The sequence below is a fragment of the Pituophis catenifer genome, unplaced genomic scaffold (genome assembly GCF_029215685.1).
Source record: "Pituophis catenifer annectens isolate HBS135680 unplaced genomic scaffold, rPitCat1.0.hap2 SCAF_6, whole genome shotgun sequence".
Classification (NCBI taxonomy): Eukaryota; Metazoa; Chordata; class Lepidosauria; order Squamata; family Colubridae; genus Pituophis; species Pituophis catenifer.
Window position 1 is genome coordinate 44893439 of NW_027256886.1, and position 14599 is coordinate 44908037.

At 39.0% G+C, this 14599-nt stretch overlaps 1 protein-coding gene across 2 annotated transcripts in view; it reads right to left on the reverse strand.

Annotated features, from left to right (window-relative positions):
• Positions 1-6316: 6316 nt before the first annotated feature.
• Positions 6317-14599, reverse strand: part of ARL3 (ARF like GTPase 3) — a 34665-nt gene continuing 26382 nt past the window's right edge. The window contains exons 6-7 of one of the 2 annotated variants that reach the window (XM_070945970.1): positions 12647-12690; positions 6317-6562 (exon numbers count right to left, since the gene is read on the reverse strand). In XM_070945970.1, coding sequence (XP_070802071.1) covers positions 6550-6562; positions 12647-12690 — 57 coding nt within the window. In that variant the 3' untranslated portion in view covers positions 6317-6549. Of the gene's footprint in view, positions 6563-9136; positions 12691-14599 lie in introns of those variants that run through there. The other variant, XM_070945971.1, reaches the window with a different exon arrangement.

Sequence of the window (14599 nt, forward strand, 5' to 3'; positions counted from 1 at the left end):
GCATCTTTATTTATTCAATTTCTAATCTTCAAATATGCATTTGTCTAGGTGGCTTCTATCCATACTGCATTGCTTTCAAAGAAATGCACACTGTGTGCTAACATGGCATTTTCTTTTTTTTTTTTCAAGCCCAGAAAAAGAGTTATAAACAAAAGAAATTGGAGGAGGTGGCAAAGGAAAGATAACTAAATCTGGTTTCCACCATGACTCTTTACATGCATACTTTTCTATCCGTGTAGAAAAGCCATCAAGTCCATATATTGTTTCATACGTTGCCCTTTGTTTTTTAAACTTCATACATTCCACTTTCCTTTTTCAGGAGCTCATGAACTTCATTCAAGCATGACCTTTCTCTTTCTTCTCAACCTATTTATTCTTCCTTCATATATTTATATGCTCAGTTATTCTCTCTGTATGAGCAAACCACTCAATGTGCTTCTTTCATATTGTTCAATTCATATGTATTCATCACATTCATCCTTGAACCTATCTATTCTCATTTTACCATACACATTTCTTAAGTAACATATTCCCACTGCATTTCCTTATCTTTGTTTTCCTGTGATATAATTAAACAGCTCTTACTTCCATGTAACAAAATGAGCTGAAGGTTGGTTTTATATTTTTGCTTCTTTCTTCATTCATTGCAACAAACCAAATATTACTTATTACCCTTCTGCCAGCATTTGCATGTTTTAAGGCTTTTCCATCAATTTTCCCATCTTTAGTAAACATTCTACCAATATACACCACTTCATTTACTTGCTCTAATTTTTGCCATTCATGGATAGCTTGCAATTATTCAATCTAATCTCCCTTGTCAAACACAACTTTCTTGGACTTCAGTTTATTAATTTTCATATCTTGTCATAATTGCATTATACAGTCTAACATTCATAAAATCATTCAGGTTTGAAGCTCATAAGATGGCACTATTTTTGATAGAAAAGTAAACATTTACTCACATCTTTAATCGACACAGAGCAAATGTCTATAGCAGCATTTTATATATACTTATCCACAGATACATACGGGGACAACCACACATCTCTTTGTGCTCAATGTTTATCCATTCATTACTAACCTTTTTAGTTATTCTCATGCCTGTTTTATTTAATTAATTAATTTATTAATAGACAAGAATGTATATATAGGGTATAGGGTACCCTATAGATAAGAATGTATAGGGTTGACCTATGGAGTCTTTGGTGCTCTCTGATCTTGGTTGTTTGCTTGCAGAGACTTCATTACCCAACTATGTAACATCTTTGGTGCTAGAAAGGAGTGGGATTTGCTGTCTGTTTATGTACAGTAGCTCGCCCTATCAGTATTTGTGGGAAGTTTTTTTTTTTTTTTTTTTTGTAGTTTCTTGACTAGGCTGTTGTTTATTAGTGTAAACAACAGCCTAACAATAAACAGCCGTAAACAGCGGCCTAAATTAAGAAACTACCAAGGAGCCAGGTAACAAAACCTTTGCAACAAAGAATCAAGCTCAGAGAGCATCAAGGACTTCGTTATTATTTATTTTCATACATGAATTAGAGACAATGGAGATTTTAAACATTTAAAGCAGGGATCCCCAAACTTGGCAGCTTTAAGACTTGTGGACTTCAACTCCCAGAATTCTCCAGCCAGCAATGCTGGTAGAATTCTGGGAGTTGAAGTCCACAAGTCTTAAAGCTGCCAAGTTTGAAGACCTCTGATTTAAAGCAAGAAACAATTAAAGGAACAGATGATATGCCTCCAGAAGAAAAGCATACATAATAATAAGAAATCCTACAGGCATTCAGCAACCACTCTATCCTAGGGCTTGTGAGGATAAAGTTAACTTTCAATGAGTTTCTGAACATCAAGGTGGAACCAATATGGATCTCCGGGTGATGCAGGCATTCCAACAGAGAGGATACAGTGTCCAGATACATATTGATTGAGGATACCTGGGGTGCACCTGCTGCCAAATCTTACCAGATGGGTATAAACTATTGTGAATACTAAATTACCAGGCTTTATGCTAGTAAGTAACACCATGATGTGAAACAGAAAGCTAACTGGCAAGCTCACAGAGTAATGATGCCATATGGCATCTCTTGGTATGCCTATTGCCTATTCCATCACTATATTTTGTACCAGCTATAGCTTCTCAGTGGGCTTCAAGGAGATTCTCATGTAGACTCTCATGTAGAATGCAGTACTCCATTAGTGAGGTGACTATCAGAAGGGTTCCTGTTCCAGGAATAGTTGCAATTGACACACTAGATGGAACTTGCAAATGTCCTACTACCCACAAACATCACCAAGACAATCCCCAGATTGTACATAATCTTGAACAGGAAAGTATTACTCCAGTCAAAATTAAAGGTGGAACATCTTCAGGACCAGGGAGCCAAATATCCACAACCACTTGATTTTTTTCAGGATTGAGCCTTTGTCTATTTTTCTCCATTCAGTTTACATAGCCTGCAGAAATGGGGACAGTGTCATGTGGATGATACCTACAATTGGGTATCATCAATACATTTCTGTATATAAGTGAATTAGTGTTGGCATAGGATGCTATTTAGCAAAGATATAAACTCCTGGAACCAGCCACAGGAATCAGGTTGGGGAATGTGTCAGCCTCTCTGTTCCAACTATGTCAACATATTTCTTTAGTAAAACAGGAGGATTGAGCTGCAATGGGTAATGCAGATAAATTGGATAAATGAACAGTGAATATGATAAATGAGCTTTACTGCCTATAAATGATTTTGGAACCTATGGGATGTAAAAGACACAATTTCTTTATCTCACATATAAGTCAATAGCCTGTTAATTCCCAAGACAATGGGAACATTCAAATAAGAAGTTGCAAGGTTTCTAGAGGGTAATAATGGAATTAAATAACTTTTCCATTATGGGTTCCATATGCATTGGTGACTTAATTATCTGACAGGTTAAGACAGGGGTGTCAAACTCAAGGCCCAGAGGCCAGATCCGGTCCATTGGATGTTTAGATCTGGCCCGCAGGGCCACCCTGAAAACAGCAAAGGACCGGCCCATGGTGCTTCTGCCAGTGAAAACGGAGCTCGGAAGGGCTGCACACAGCTCTCACAAGCTCCATTTTTGCTGACAAAAGGGTTGCAGGAGGCCGTTGTAGCCGAAAACAGAGCTCGGGAGCCCATTTTCGCTGGCAGAATGCTTGGGCCACCACAACACGAGTGACATAGAGCTGGCCATGCCCACCTGGGCCACACCCACCTCAGCCCCCCAAGGTCAAACACAACTCTGATGCAGCCCTCAATGAAATCGAGTTTGACACTCTTGGGTTAAGGCATGTTACTGTAGCATGCCTTAATCAGTGAAATTGGTCATTGCTTCCAAGTTCAATAATGCAGAAAAACATTATTTCAGAGCCAGGTTATGTCTGGAAAATTACAAGAAGCAAGTTGTTTCTTGTTTTAGATGTCTGAGTATCATTTAGTTTATTATTTATATCTTGCTTTTGTTATTTTTACAAATAAGCTGGCGATAATATCCAATCTACTTCTTCCTCCCAGTTTACCCACAACAATCCTGTGAGATGGGTTGGGTTGAATGAAAGTAACTGGCCCAAAGTCACCCAACTGACTTTCATGGTTAAGGTGGGACTTGAACTCAAGGTCTCTTGCTTATCCTGGTGCCTTAACCACTAGACCAAACTGGCTTCCCCCTCCCCCCCAAACTCTTCAAAGGGAAGGATTGAATTTTTAGATTTGAAACAATTAGGACACTTACTAGCAACTGGATCCTTGAGCCCACAGGAAAACCACTTCAAATGTGATGGAGTGGGGAGAAGGAAGTTTACACAGCAATAAAATGCAGGGTACAGTAAAATCCCACAATAAAGTTGTAATCTGTATTATATCTCTACTTCTGGCAAAGGAGATCAGTTAGCTCTGAGTTGCATTACTTCCATCCCAGAAGATATGAAGAGGGGGAGAGGAAATGGATATAAAAAGGGTGCAAATTGCAAAATATTTTCTTTTCTATTCTTCTTTTGCCTCAGCTCTTCTCATTTTTCATTTATAGTTGTACAATATTGAAAAAGCTTCTCTAAATTCTTTAGTGTGTTATGATGAATTAGCTCATCGTGCATTTCAATAGAAAGACTATCCTGAAACTAGAACTAAATCATCCCTGGCATAAATTGAAGCTTTATTCATTTAGATGTATATGGCCACCCATCTCAAATATATGACTCTGGGTGATTAACAATAATAAAAAGTGATTTTAAAAAGTTATCCAAAACACATAATACTGTAACATGGAGAACACAGGAAAAATTATAAAAATATAAATCAGTCTCTTAACATAACAAACGTTCACCATCACACACTCAGGGCTCCAGGCTTGAGCACATCTCCTGCTTCATTCTGTGCTTAGCTTGGTACAATCTATGAATTCACAATTAGCAGTAGCTAATTCTCGACAGCTCCGTTTCTCTGAATAGTTATCCATCACTGGGCTGCTGTTGACTGTTGTTGATAGGAACTACTCACTTGGCAGCTCCATCTGTCAAGAGTCCAAGAATAAATGCTACTTGAGAGAGAGTTACTATTTAGTGTATTTACAATCCTGGCAAGCTCTTGGTTCTAATTACAGCAAGAGTTTGGTTACTTTTCCAACCCTGAAGGTAGTCAGACATATATGGCCTTATTGGACAGAAATCTTCTCTCAGGAGAAGTTGGAGTAATTCATGTTTAGAAATGTAAGCAGCAGTGGCCCATCCATTAGCTATCCTTCCTTCTTTTTTCTTCTAAATAATGCAATCTAGACTATGTCATGCCCATAAAACTTATTTTCACTCCTTGGAATCCTTGGACCATCCATAGTAGATGTTAGTATAGACACACTGAGCTGCTCAGTTTAACTCTGCTTTGGGGGAGTTTTCCAATCCTAAAACAAACAAAATCTTTTCATTATTAAAACAATCTATAGAACAAATAATCTGATACCTAGGATAGACCATCCCATACTTCGTGAAATATTCAGTATGAATTAGGGGTCTGTTTTATTTTTAAAAAATATCAGCACGCTTACAATACCAGGCTCTGTTGTAAACAGAGAATTTTTCTTTCTCAGGCCCTGAGAAACAAATCCATATTCAGGTGAAAGAAGTCTAAAAGTAAACTAAGCACAGCTACAAGGTTCAAATTTGCACTTATAGTATGCCGATAGGAAAGCTTATTCTTTCTACTATATTGCCTTCATGGACTAAATCACCTTGTTTAGTTCATCAAATTCCCTTTTGGGAAAATAAATGGCAGCAGATTTCCTGCCTGATTACTTTAAACAACACTTACCATTCTTAATAATTTAATAAATAAGTGTATAAATAAAAATCTTGACTGTCCATGTATATAATCCAAGGTGGCTGGGGCAATGTTGAACCATATTAATCAGATTCCCTTTGGCCAGTGGATTCTAATTTAGTGGATAAGATACTCATTATGTTCCCTGCTACTGTAGGCCAGATCATGCCCCTCCTGGCTTTTGCCTAGGACCAGAGACATTATAATTGGCTGGATCTGGAAGTTGTAATAGTTTTAGGGTTAGGGTTTAGAAAGAGGGTTTCTTTTAGCCTTGAAGGAGGTTGTGGTGCATCCCAGGGGTAGGATCCCACCAGTTTAACAACTGGTTCGCTAAGCACGTGCTTCACTTTGCGGCGTGCGCATGCGCAGTTTGGAGAAAACTCACCTTCCACATTGCTGCCGGCAAGGAAAACAGCTGAGGCACAGCAATCCACTCTGCGCACCTATCAGATGGGCTTCGGACACAGAAATATATGTTAAGTATAACGCAGGACAGGTGGGCAGGCCCGCTTCAAAATCAGAGCAAACCAGTTTGCCCGATTATACTCAGACTGTTTGATTGAAATGGAATTTTTATATGTTATATAAATAAAACATGAAAAAAAAAAATAACCCAGCTTCTGACATGGTAGGAACCGGTTCCTCCTCCTCCAAGCTGACATCTAGAGAGGTATCTGAAGAATCGTCCAGGGAGTCATCACATTCCAGAGATTCCCCACTTCCTCACTGGGTGTCTCCAGTTAGTTTGTGGGGGGGGGGAGATAAAGATTGGTGTGGAAGAGTCTTACATGTGACGTACCATAGTATTCATCCCCCCATTTTTTTAAAACTACATAAATTCACTGGGGGAGGTCCATCTGTTGTTTGGGGAGCTGATAACCAGGTCTATTATATCTGTCCTGCAGGCTCTGTGTTGGTTACCAACAGGTTTTTCAAATGAAAATGAAAATACTGGTTTTGGCATACAAAGCTTTATATGGCTTGATTCTGAGTTACATCCATGATCACCTCCTAAAATTGATACATTTGATATAGGTAGATAAAGCTGCAGATACAGATACAGATACAGATACATACACACACTGGAAAAAATTGCTTGCAACCCTTCATTTTCATTAAGCTGGAGCAGAGCAAGGTGAGGGGAAGCAGGGCTAGAAGAGTTTTCTCCAACATGGCCCTTGTGTTGCTGAAAAGCCTTTCCCTGGGAGTATAATTTGCTCTAACTGATAGCCCTGAGGAAGCAAAGGAGACCAAATTTTTATTGTTGTTATTTTTTTTTCACTGTGTTGCTTCATATTTAGATTGTTCATTGGTATCACTGATTTTGATGAAGAGGGGATTTTTTTTTATTATGGATGTTTTATGTTTTTGTATACCAGTAGAACTCTCCCAATTGCAGTAGTATGAGAATTGAATAAACAATAAAGATTTCCTGAATATAACATTAACTTGTGAAATCTTAGTTTCATACATGCAACAATCTAGAGAATATCAGTATTTTCTGATCTACATCAGCATTTTCATTCTTACTTACCTTAGTTTCTCTCACAACATGGGAGGACCTTCTTTTAGATCTATTACATTCTTCCCCTTTCTCTTAATTTCACAAACACAAAATCTATTTATTTCATGAACTACTTCGTGTAATTTAACATTTATTCTCTTATATTCTAAGTTGCAATCTTTCATATGCCATTACTGTCACCAGAAAGATCCATAGATATTGACCTTTATCATTCATTACAGCTTTGGTCATTAATAGCTTCATTGTGTTTGGATGTACAACAGAAAAAGGAATAGAACTGGTTATTAGCCTTAGTAGTAGCAGCACACATATCAGACACACATTATGCTAACGTTAAGGTTTTGAAACTGAAATACCAGCACAACCAAAACCGAGTTTTGCTTCAAGCATTCTCATTCAAAGGTAGCAGTTAAGATATTGGACTAAGATGTGAAAATGAAGTCTATCCTCAGCTATAAAACTCATTGGAAAATTCTGGGCCAGTCAGTCTCTCAGCACACTAACTCACAGATTGTTGTTGTGGGCATAAAGTAATCCTATGTAAGGTACTCTGAGTTCCTTTGCAAAGGTGAAATGGTGGATGATGATGTTGATGATATGATGATTGCTGTTGCTGTTCTGCTGCTTTTAGTATAAATGCAGTGCTATTGTTACTATATTAAATGCATCTATATCCATAACCATATTCTGGCATAACCAGTCATCACGAATATTATTTATCACTATAACCAGAATTGGACAAGTATAATAAATACATAGAGTTTTTCATAAAATAATAGAATAGCACCTGACCATTAACCCTAGTTCTGAGTTTAAAATGAATTCCTCTTCTATTAACTATTTTATATAGCAGCACTGACTATTGCAGGAATGATTGTGATTTAATGGAGTAAAAATGAAAATGGAGGGGTTGAAGCTCTCTCAACAGTCTAGTGGTCATCCTAGCAAATATACTAAGCCAGCCTTCCCCCCACCATCTCCACCAGCTGTACTGAATTACAATACCTATAATAGTAGATGCAGTTCAATACATATAGAGAATAACAAGTTTGGGAAAGCTGTATCTAACTTTTTATGTGGCAGGACATATTGATTAAATGGGATGCTCTTCTGACAAACACATTATTATAATTATAATTATTACAGATAATCAGGCCTAGTAGATGAATGGCCATTAGCATACAGAAACAATAAGAAATACCATTTTAGGATGAAATGAATGGAAACAGAACATTGTGTCAGTCTGTCCGTTTCACACACTATTCTCCCAACCACCTTCATTTAAAAAATAATATAGAGAATTTGTTATAAAAATGACAGAGAATCATAAAGTGTTTGTTATTTCTTCCAAATTTAATTCAAGTTTGCCAAATATCTAAATGTATACACAGAGGTTTGATATTACCAAATCTCATCAGACTTCTTTTCATTAACTTCAGAAAAGAAGAGCTTATAAAATTGTTTTTTAAACTAAAAAAATTGTTTTTTAAACTAAAAAGATAAGTGTGCTGGATAACATTTGCAGGCATGGCTTTATAAAGCATTTGACATGATCTTAGAAAATGTTTGTTTAGAGAGTAAGGAAGCTGTGTGTAATGAAAATAAGCAATTAAACCACATTTGAACCATGTTTTTAAATATGTTTTAACATGTTAAATCAGGTGTCTTAAACTACACTTCAACCTTTCTGACCTACCTTTAAATATATCAACACAATTTAATAAAAAAGAAAGAATATTTTACTGGAAAAACAACTTGCCAAGTATTCATAGCATGGCTTTACACATTGTACCATATTTATTGCATACTAGCTGTACCTGGCCACGCGTTGCTGTGGCCCAGTCTGGTGCTTCCACTGGGCTAAAAGTGCAAGGCTGAAGTTCCAAACTCTCCACGAACATTTGGTGGGCGTGGCCAACTCAACGTCACTCACCTTCATCAGTCACATGACAGCCCCCGAGCCACGCCTACCCAGCTGGTGATTAGGGCAGAGAACCGGTTGCTAAAAAACTATGGGAACCACAAAATCCTCCCTCTCTGTCTCCCCCTTTCTCTTTGTATCTCTCTATGTCTCTCTCTCTCTCCCGTCTGTATCTCTCTATGTCTGTCTCTCTCCCCCACTCTATATCTATGTGTCTCTCTCCCCCTCTCTCTGTCTCTATCTCTCCCCCCTTTCTCTGTATGTCTCTCTCCCCCCCCTCTGTATCTCTCTATGTCTCTCTCCCCCTCTCTCTGTATCTATGTCTCTCTCTTCCCCCCCCCCATATCTCTCTATGTGTCTCTCTCTCCCCCTCTCTCCGTCCTCCCTACACAGATGTTCTCTGGGGGGCTCGACGGGGAGACGCATAGCAGAGAAGGGAAGGGAAGGGAGGGAGGGAGGGGTGCGGTGGGAGTTCGAGGCTGGTTTGTGGCTTCCCGCCCGAAGGAAGAAAGCGGCAAAGCCAGGAGCCACGCACACCCCACTGGACCCCTGCTGCGCAGTCTCCTCCCCCGCCTGCCAAGGGCGGGGGAATGCTTAAATCCCCCGCTCTTCCAGGCAAAACGAAGGAGGACCGACCATCCTCTCTCCTGCCCATTTCTGTCCCCCAAAGCCTCCCCGGAGTCCCTTTCTGCCAGAGGGCAAAATTTTCGTGTAGGCTCCGTGAACTGCCAGAGCGCCCACCTGGGAATCAAAGGCAGCGCTGGTCAAAGGCGACCCTGAGGCTCCAGTTGCCTCCATCACCCATTCACTGACCAGGCATAGCACCGGTTAGTGGCTGGTCTTTCTGACCTCGGGGTAGTGCTGGGCCAGGCACGATTCGGGCCAGGCGAGGGACGGAGGGTTCTCGCTCGGTGGACCGAGGCAGCCTTGTTGCCAGATGTTCTTTGGAGGGAGCCCCTAGAGCGGCTGGCGAGGGGATGGGCAGCAGCAGCAGGCGAGGCTAGTTTGTGGGGTGGCCGGGGGAGGAGGAGGTCAGAGCCAGGCTCGGGCGGGCCCCGTCCAGCCCTAGAAGCGCCGGCTGCAAGGGCTTCCCGGCGGGGAGCCGGCTGCCTACCTGCCGAGCCTGGTGGCAGGATATGGCCCTCGGGCGTCTCTGCCTTCTAAATGCGCAGTTTCTTGGAAGGAGAGCCTAAATATAAGGAGCAGATATCTGTTGAGCGTAATCAGGGCTGGGAGGCTGCCATGTTGGTTTTACGTCCAGCAGATGGTGCTGTTTTTCAATGTTTGTCAATGTCTTTCAATGTTTTCCAATGTTTTTCATGTTTTTACCTGTCACAGGTGTGACATGTATATAATATAGGTATATAAAAACATGCCCGTAGTCAAATGCAACGTTGTGTCAAAATTTGAAAGCAATCAGTGAAGAACTTTCGGAGATGTGCGGTTATGTACAAACGGACATTTACATTTTTATTTATATAGGTTGCTCACTCGGGAATATTATAAGGACCAGTAAGAGAATTTTTTTTAAAGCTGGGCAGGTGGAGATTTAAGAACAGCTAACTAATGCTATGTTCTGCTAGCGTTTTCATTTTGTAAGGAACAATTGGAGATTGTTCCATGAATTATCACTTCTTCCATGTGTTCATGAGGCATTTATCCACTAAGCCATTACCTTTGGCAAGATACTAGCTTTTGAAATCATTAGGCCAATTCCATCTGCGGGGGGGGAGAGAGAAGGGGAGGGGTTCTTCAAATTTTCTTAGTTCAGAATGAATAAAACTTGATAGATGCATTAACACTGGAATTTGGGGGCTTGCTGAATTCAACAAAGCATATTGATTCTTTCTGGTTATTCCAATTAAATCCTTCTCAACAACATACATAAAATTTTCAGCAAGAAACTCATCAAGAAAAATGGGAAATTTGTATTTAAAAATGTTGAGAGCTGAAAAGTGCTTGAAGGTCAAACTGTGCATAGGAATATAATGTGTTTCCAACACAAGAGGGAATTCTGGAGAAGAAGAGCTTGATGTACAAGAGAAATATACCTATTTTTGAATTGATTGGTGTATTATGACATGCACCTCTTTGATGTTTGGATTAAAGGATTACAGATCATTTTTATTTTATTTTAAAATGGCTGTTGTATATAAAATAAAATGAAATACTCTTAAAACACCTAGGAATTGGAGCATGTATATTAATTAGCAGAGCTGGATTCCCTAGAAGTATTTAGATGGTTCCCCATGCTTCATTTTATACCTCCTACTTCTTATATTTGCTTATGATCTCTCATAAACCATCAGAAGTAGATGAGACCGAGAGTTAATATATGTAATTTACAATTTGTGCTTGTTTTAAGATACCAAAGAGGAAAATATCTACCCCATCCCACCCAAAAAAGAGTAAGGTATGAGCAAGGATCACAAGATAGTGATTGGATAAAGAATATTTGAAAGAAGCTAGTGCTGTCTGGTTCCTCAGTAGATATGCCCACGGTTTGAGGATTAGTAAAACAGTCTGACTTCCTCCAGGAACAAAAGGGAACATTTCAATTTCCATATTTTCAGTCTTACAATCTGGTTATATTCTGCAAGTGATCTCTTGCACAAAAGAGTAGCCCCATGAAATGATTTGGATAAATTTAGCAAATAACTTAAGAGGCAAGAAGCATTAACCTGCAGCATATACTGGTATTGTGGCAGCACATTAAGGTTTATTAAATCATGTGTCTTTCTGGGGAATGTATTTAGAATATTATTGATTCTTTATGGTTCTCTTCTCTTGCTCTTCATTTTGATGCAACAACGTTCTCATGGCCAAAGATAAATCTTTGACAAATTTCAATATTTCAGATATCTAGACAATGACTTCCTGCAGAGTTAGCAATATTAAATGTAAATGAGAATGGCAGGAAACTATACTAACTCACAAAAAATACATACAAGTCATGACTCTTTAAAATGGACAAAAACTTTCACTTCACATTTTTCTACTGCTTGTATTACCAGAGATAAATTTATTGACTTTATAGATCTTAGGTATACTAAATCAAATTTTGCATCAAAGCCATTCAGAATATGACAAAGCCTATTGTTACTAGCTTCTTGTATAAGATTTTGAGCTTTGAGTTACTTTCACTATTTTAAAAAAATCTATTTTCAAGGACTAATACAATGCAATAAGCTTGAACATTCAAGAACTCTTAGTGAAACCTGACATTTGGGGAAAGTTTAGGCCAAATATAAATGTAATAACAACCACCACATGTTGTTTTATTTAATTAAATTATGGCATCCTGCTTCTCTATTCCATCTGCTAAGAAAGTGAGTTTTATACATGTCTTTATGAAGGAAAGACAGGCCCTTGGGCATATGGCCAAATGAGTGTAAGCAATGTACTAAGGTATGTATCATTTTAAAATTGAAGCATTTGCATGAACAAAAGATCACTTTATTGGATAATGAGAAAAGTTTTGAACTGGACCAGAGGAGAATCTTGAATGATTTCAGAATGGATGTGGCCACTGATATATATTGCTATAATAATCCGACCTCTGTGGAGCTCATCAGAAGTCTCTATGTCAGACAGCAATCCATTCCTATTTTCATTGCTAGTATGAACAATAGGGAGACCCTTAATACTATTTACTTTTTTAAAAGGATGAAAGAAAGATTTGCATGAGGATGGGGATGGTACTAGTCAACAGATAAAGTTCCTATAGAAGCAGTAGGCTTAGCTACGGTTACCAGTCTGAACAGCTGTAGCTGCAGGCAGATGGAACAATATTTGGTCAGACACTAGCAGCTGGCTAGCATGTTTGGCTCTTGCTGTTTCTCTAGTTCCAGGCAACTCAGCTTGACTTACTTCTTCTTTGCATTGACATTTCTGCAGACCCAGTTCATGCCATCCTTTAAAGACAATAGAAAAAGAACATAAGGTTATACAGAATAGGTAGCCAGATCCTGATTATTTTTCTCTTAGATTGGTTTGCAAAAGCACTTGCCCAGTCTTCTCTTGGTTCCCTCTACTACAGGTAGTCCTTGACTTATGACCACAATTGTACATTGACCACACCAACTTACTTCCCCAACCCCCACCTCAATAAAATTGTTAACCAAGAATTAAAGATATTTAAACAAACACCCACCCCAATCCAAGCAATTCCAGGCTTGGCCCTTCCAAACTCTGAGCCTCAGTAAAGTAAGGCACTGCCTGCAACCCACCACCCCCACACTTATCTCCCCACCCCCCATCTTTGCTCTTTAAATGCCCTGCACCCTGCCTAGTAGTATGCCAAGCAGCCCCAGAACTGGTTCTGGGGCTGCTTGCCATGTCCTGGGAAGCCTCAGGCGTACCAGCCCACACCAACAGCAAGTGCTATCAAGCATTCATTTGCCTAGCTGCCTTCTCTCCCAATTCCCTGCTATGACTTTTCTCTTCTTGTGCCCAACTGCCACAGCCAAAGCAGAAGCCCCTTGCTGACATTTTTGCAGACCCAGCTTCTCCAGCGAACATTTCCTACACATGTCTCCGAGTGCTCTCTTTGTAAAGCTCACTGTCCTTAGAGTGCTGCACTGTGTCTGTAAAGCTGCACTGCCTTCAGAACACTACGCTGTTGGTAAGCTGTGGTGCCTTCAGCAGCTTTTCGAAAGCAGTGCAGTTTTATGAAGACAATGCAGTTTTACAAAGATTGTACAGTGTTCCAAAGGCTTAGGGACACACATGTAGAGAACATTTGCCAAAGAAGCTGGATCAAAAAAGAATGCAGCAGTGAAAAGGAGCCACTCAGGAAGTGGCCGTACTGTCCTTATATTATGCAAGCATCAGTGATCTTTGACAGTTGTCAAAATGAGAAATAGAACTTTTGTTTAATATTTCTGGTATCAGGACCAATATATACTATAAATATAAGTACAACAGTAAGGAATGCATCTTGCAGTATAAGCTATTGTTGCAATAAGCTGCAGAAGCAGTAGAGGCACTTTGGTGTCTTCTAGTTGCGAATGCTCCTCCAAAACTCCAACTCTAATGATCATAGATTCAATGAGCAACGATTCAATCAGAACAAGCATATTTCTTGGGGAAGACGGGGAGTATTTGAAATTCTTATCAGATAAGCACTCATTTAAACATAGGTCTGACAACAGCACTGTTTCAAGAAGATTAGAAAACATTAAAGTGGCGTTAGCAACTTATGCAAGAAACATAAAACCATACCAACATCATCTAGACACTTTATACCTGACTTACAAGCAAAGGTATAATTCTTAAAAAGGCTGAAAATTTGCCATCAAAGACTCACTAGAACGCAAGAAAAAAAGATACATTTTCTCAATATATTTTTTATGCTTCTCTATATAATTAAAATCATGACTTATGCACTGGCGCTAATAATGTTTTGTGTTGATTCTTGATTGTTTATGTAAGATCCCAAGTAGCCATATTACTTCCTTATTACCAATTTCCAGCCAAATATTTAGTTTTTGAGGTAGGTAAACTTCCATCTAGTTTGGGAATGCTCAAAGGGTTGCAAAGAATGTTGCGGACCATGTTTGGCTCATTCATATTTATATAATAAAATACTCTAACCTAGAAAATGGGCATATTTGGCTTTTGAACTGTCCTTTCTAAAATGAACCAAAGCAACATGGTTTAAAAATACTGCCTGAATACATATAATTTTATAATAAAGAATATATACAATTTTATAATTAGTATATCTTGTGATGTGGATGAAAACCCCTTGAGAAAGTTTTAATGTCAGAATTCCTTGCACATTCACATTTTCAATTCCATTTTATAAATCCTCACTATATA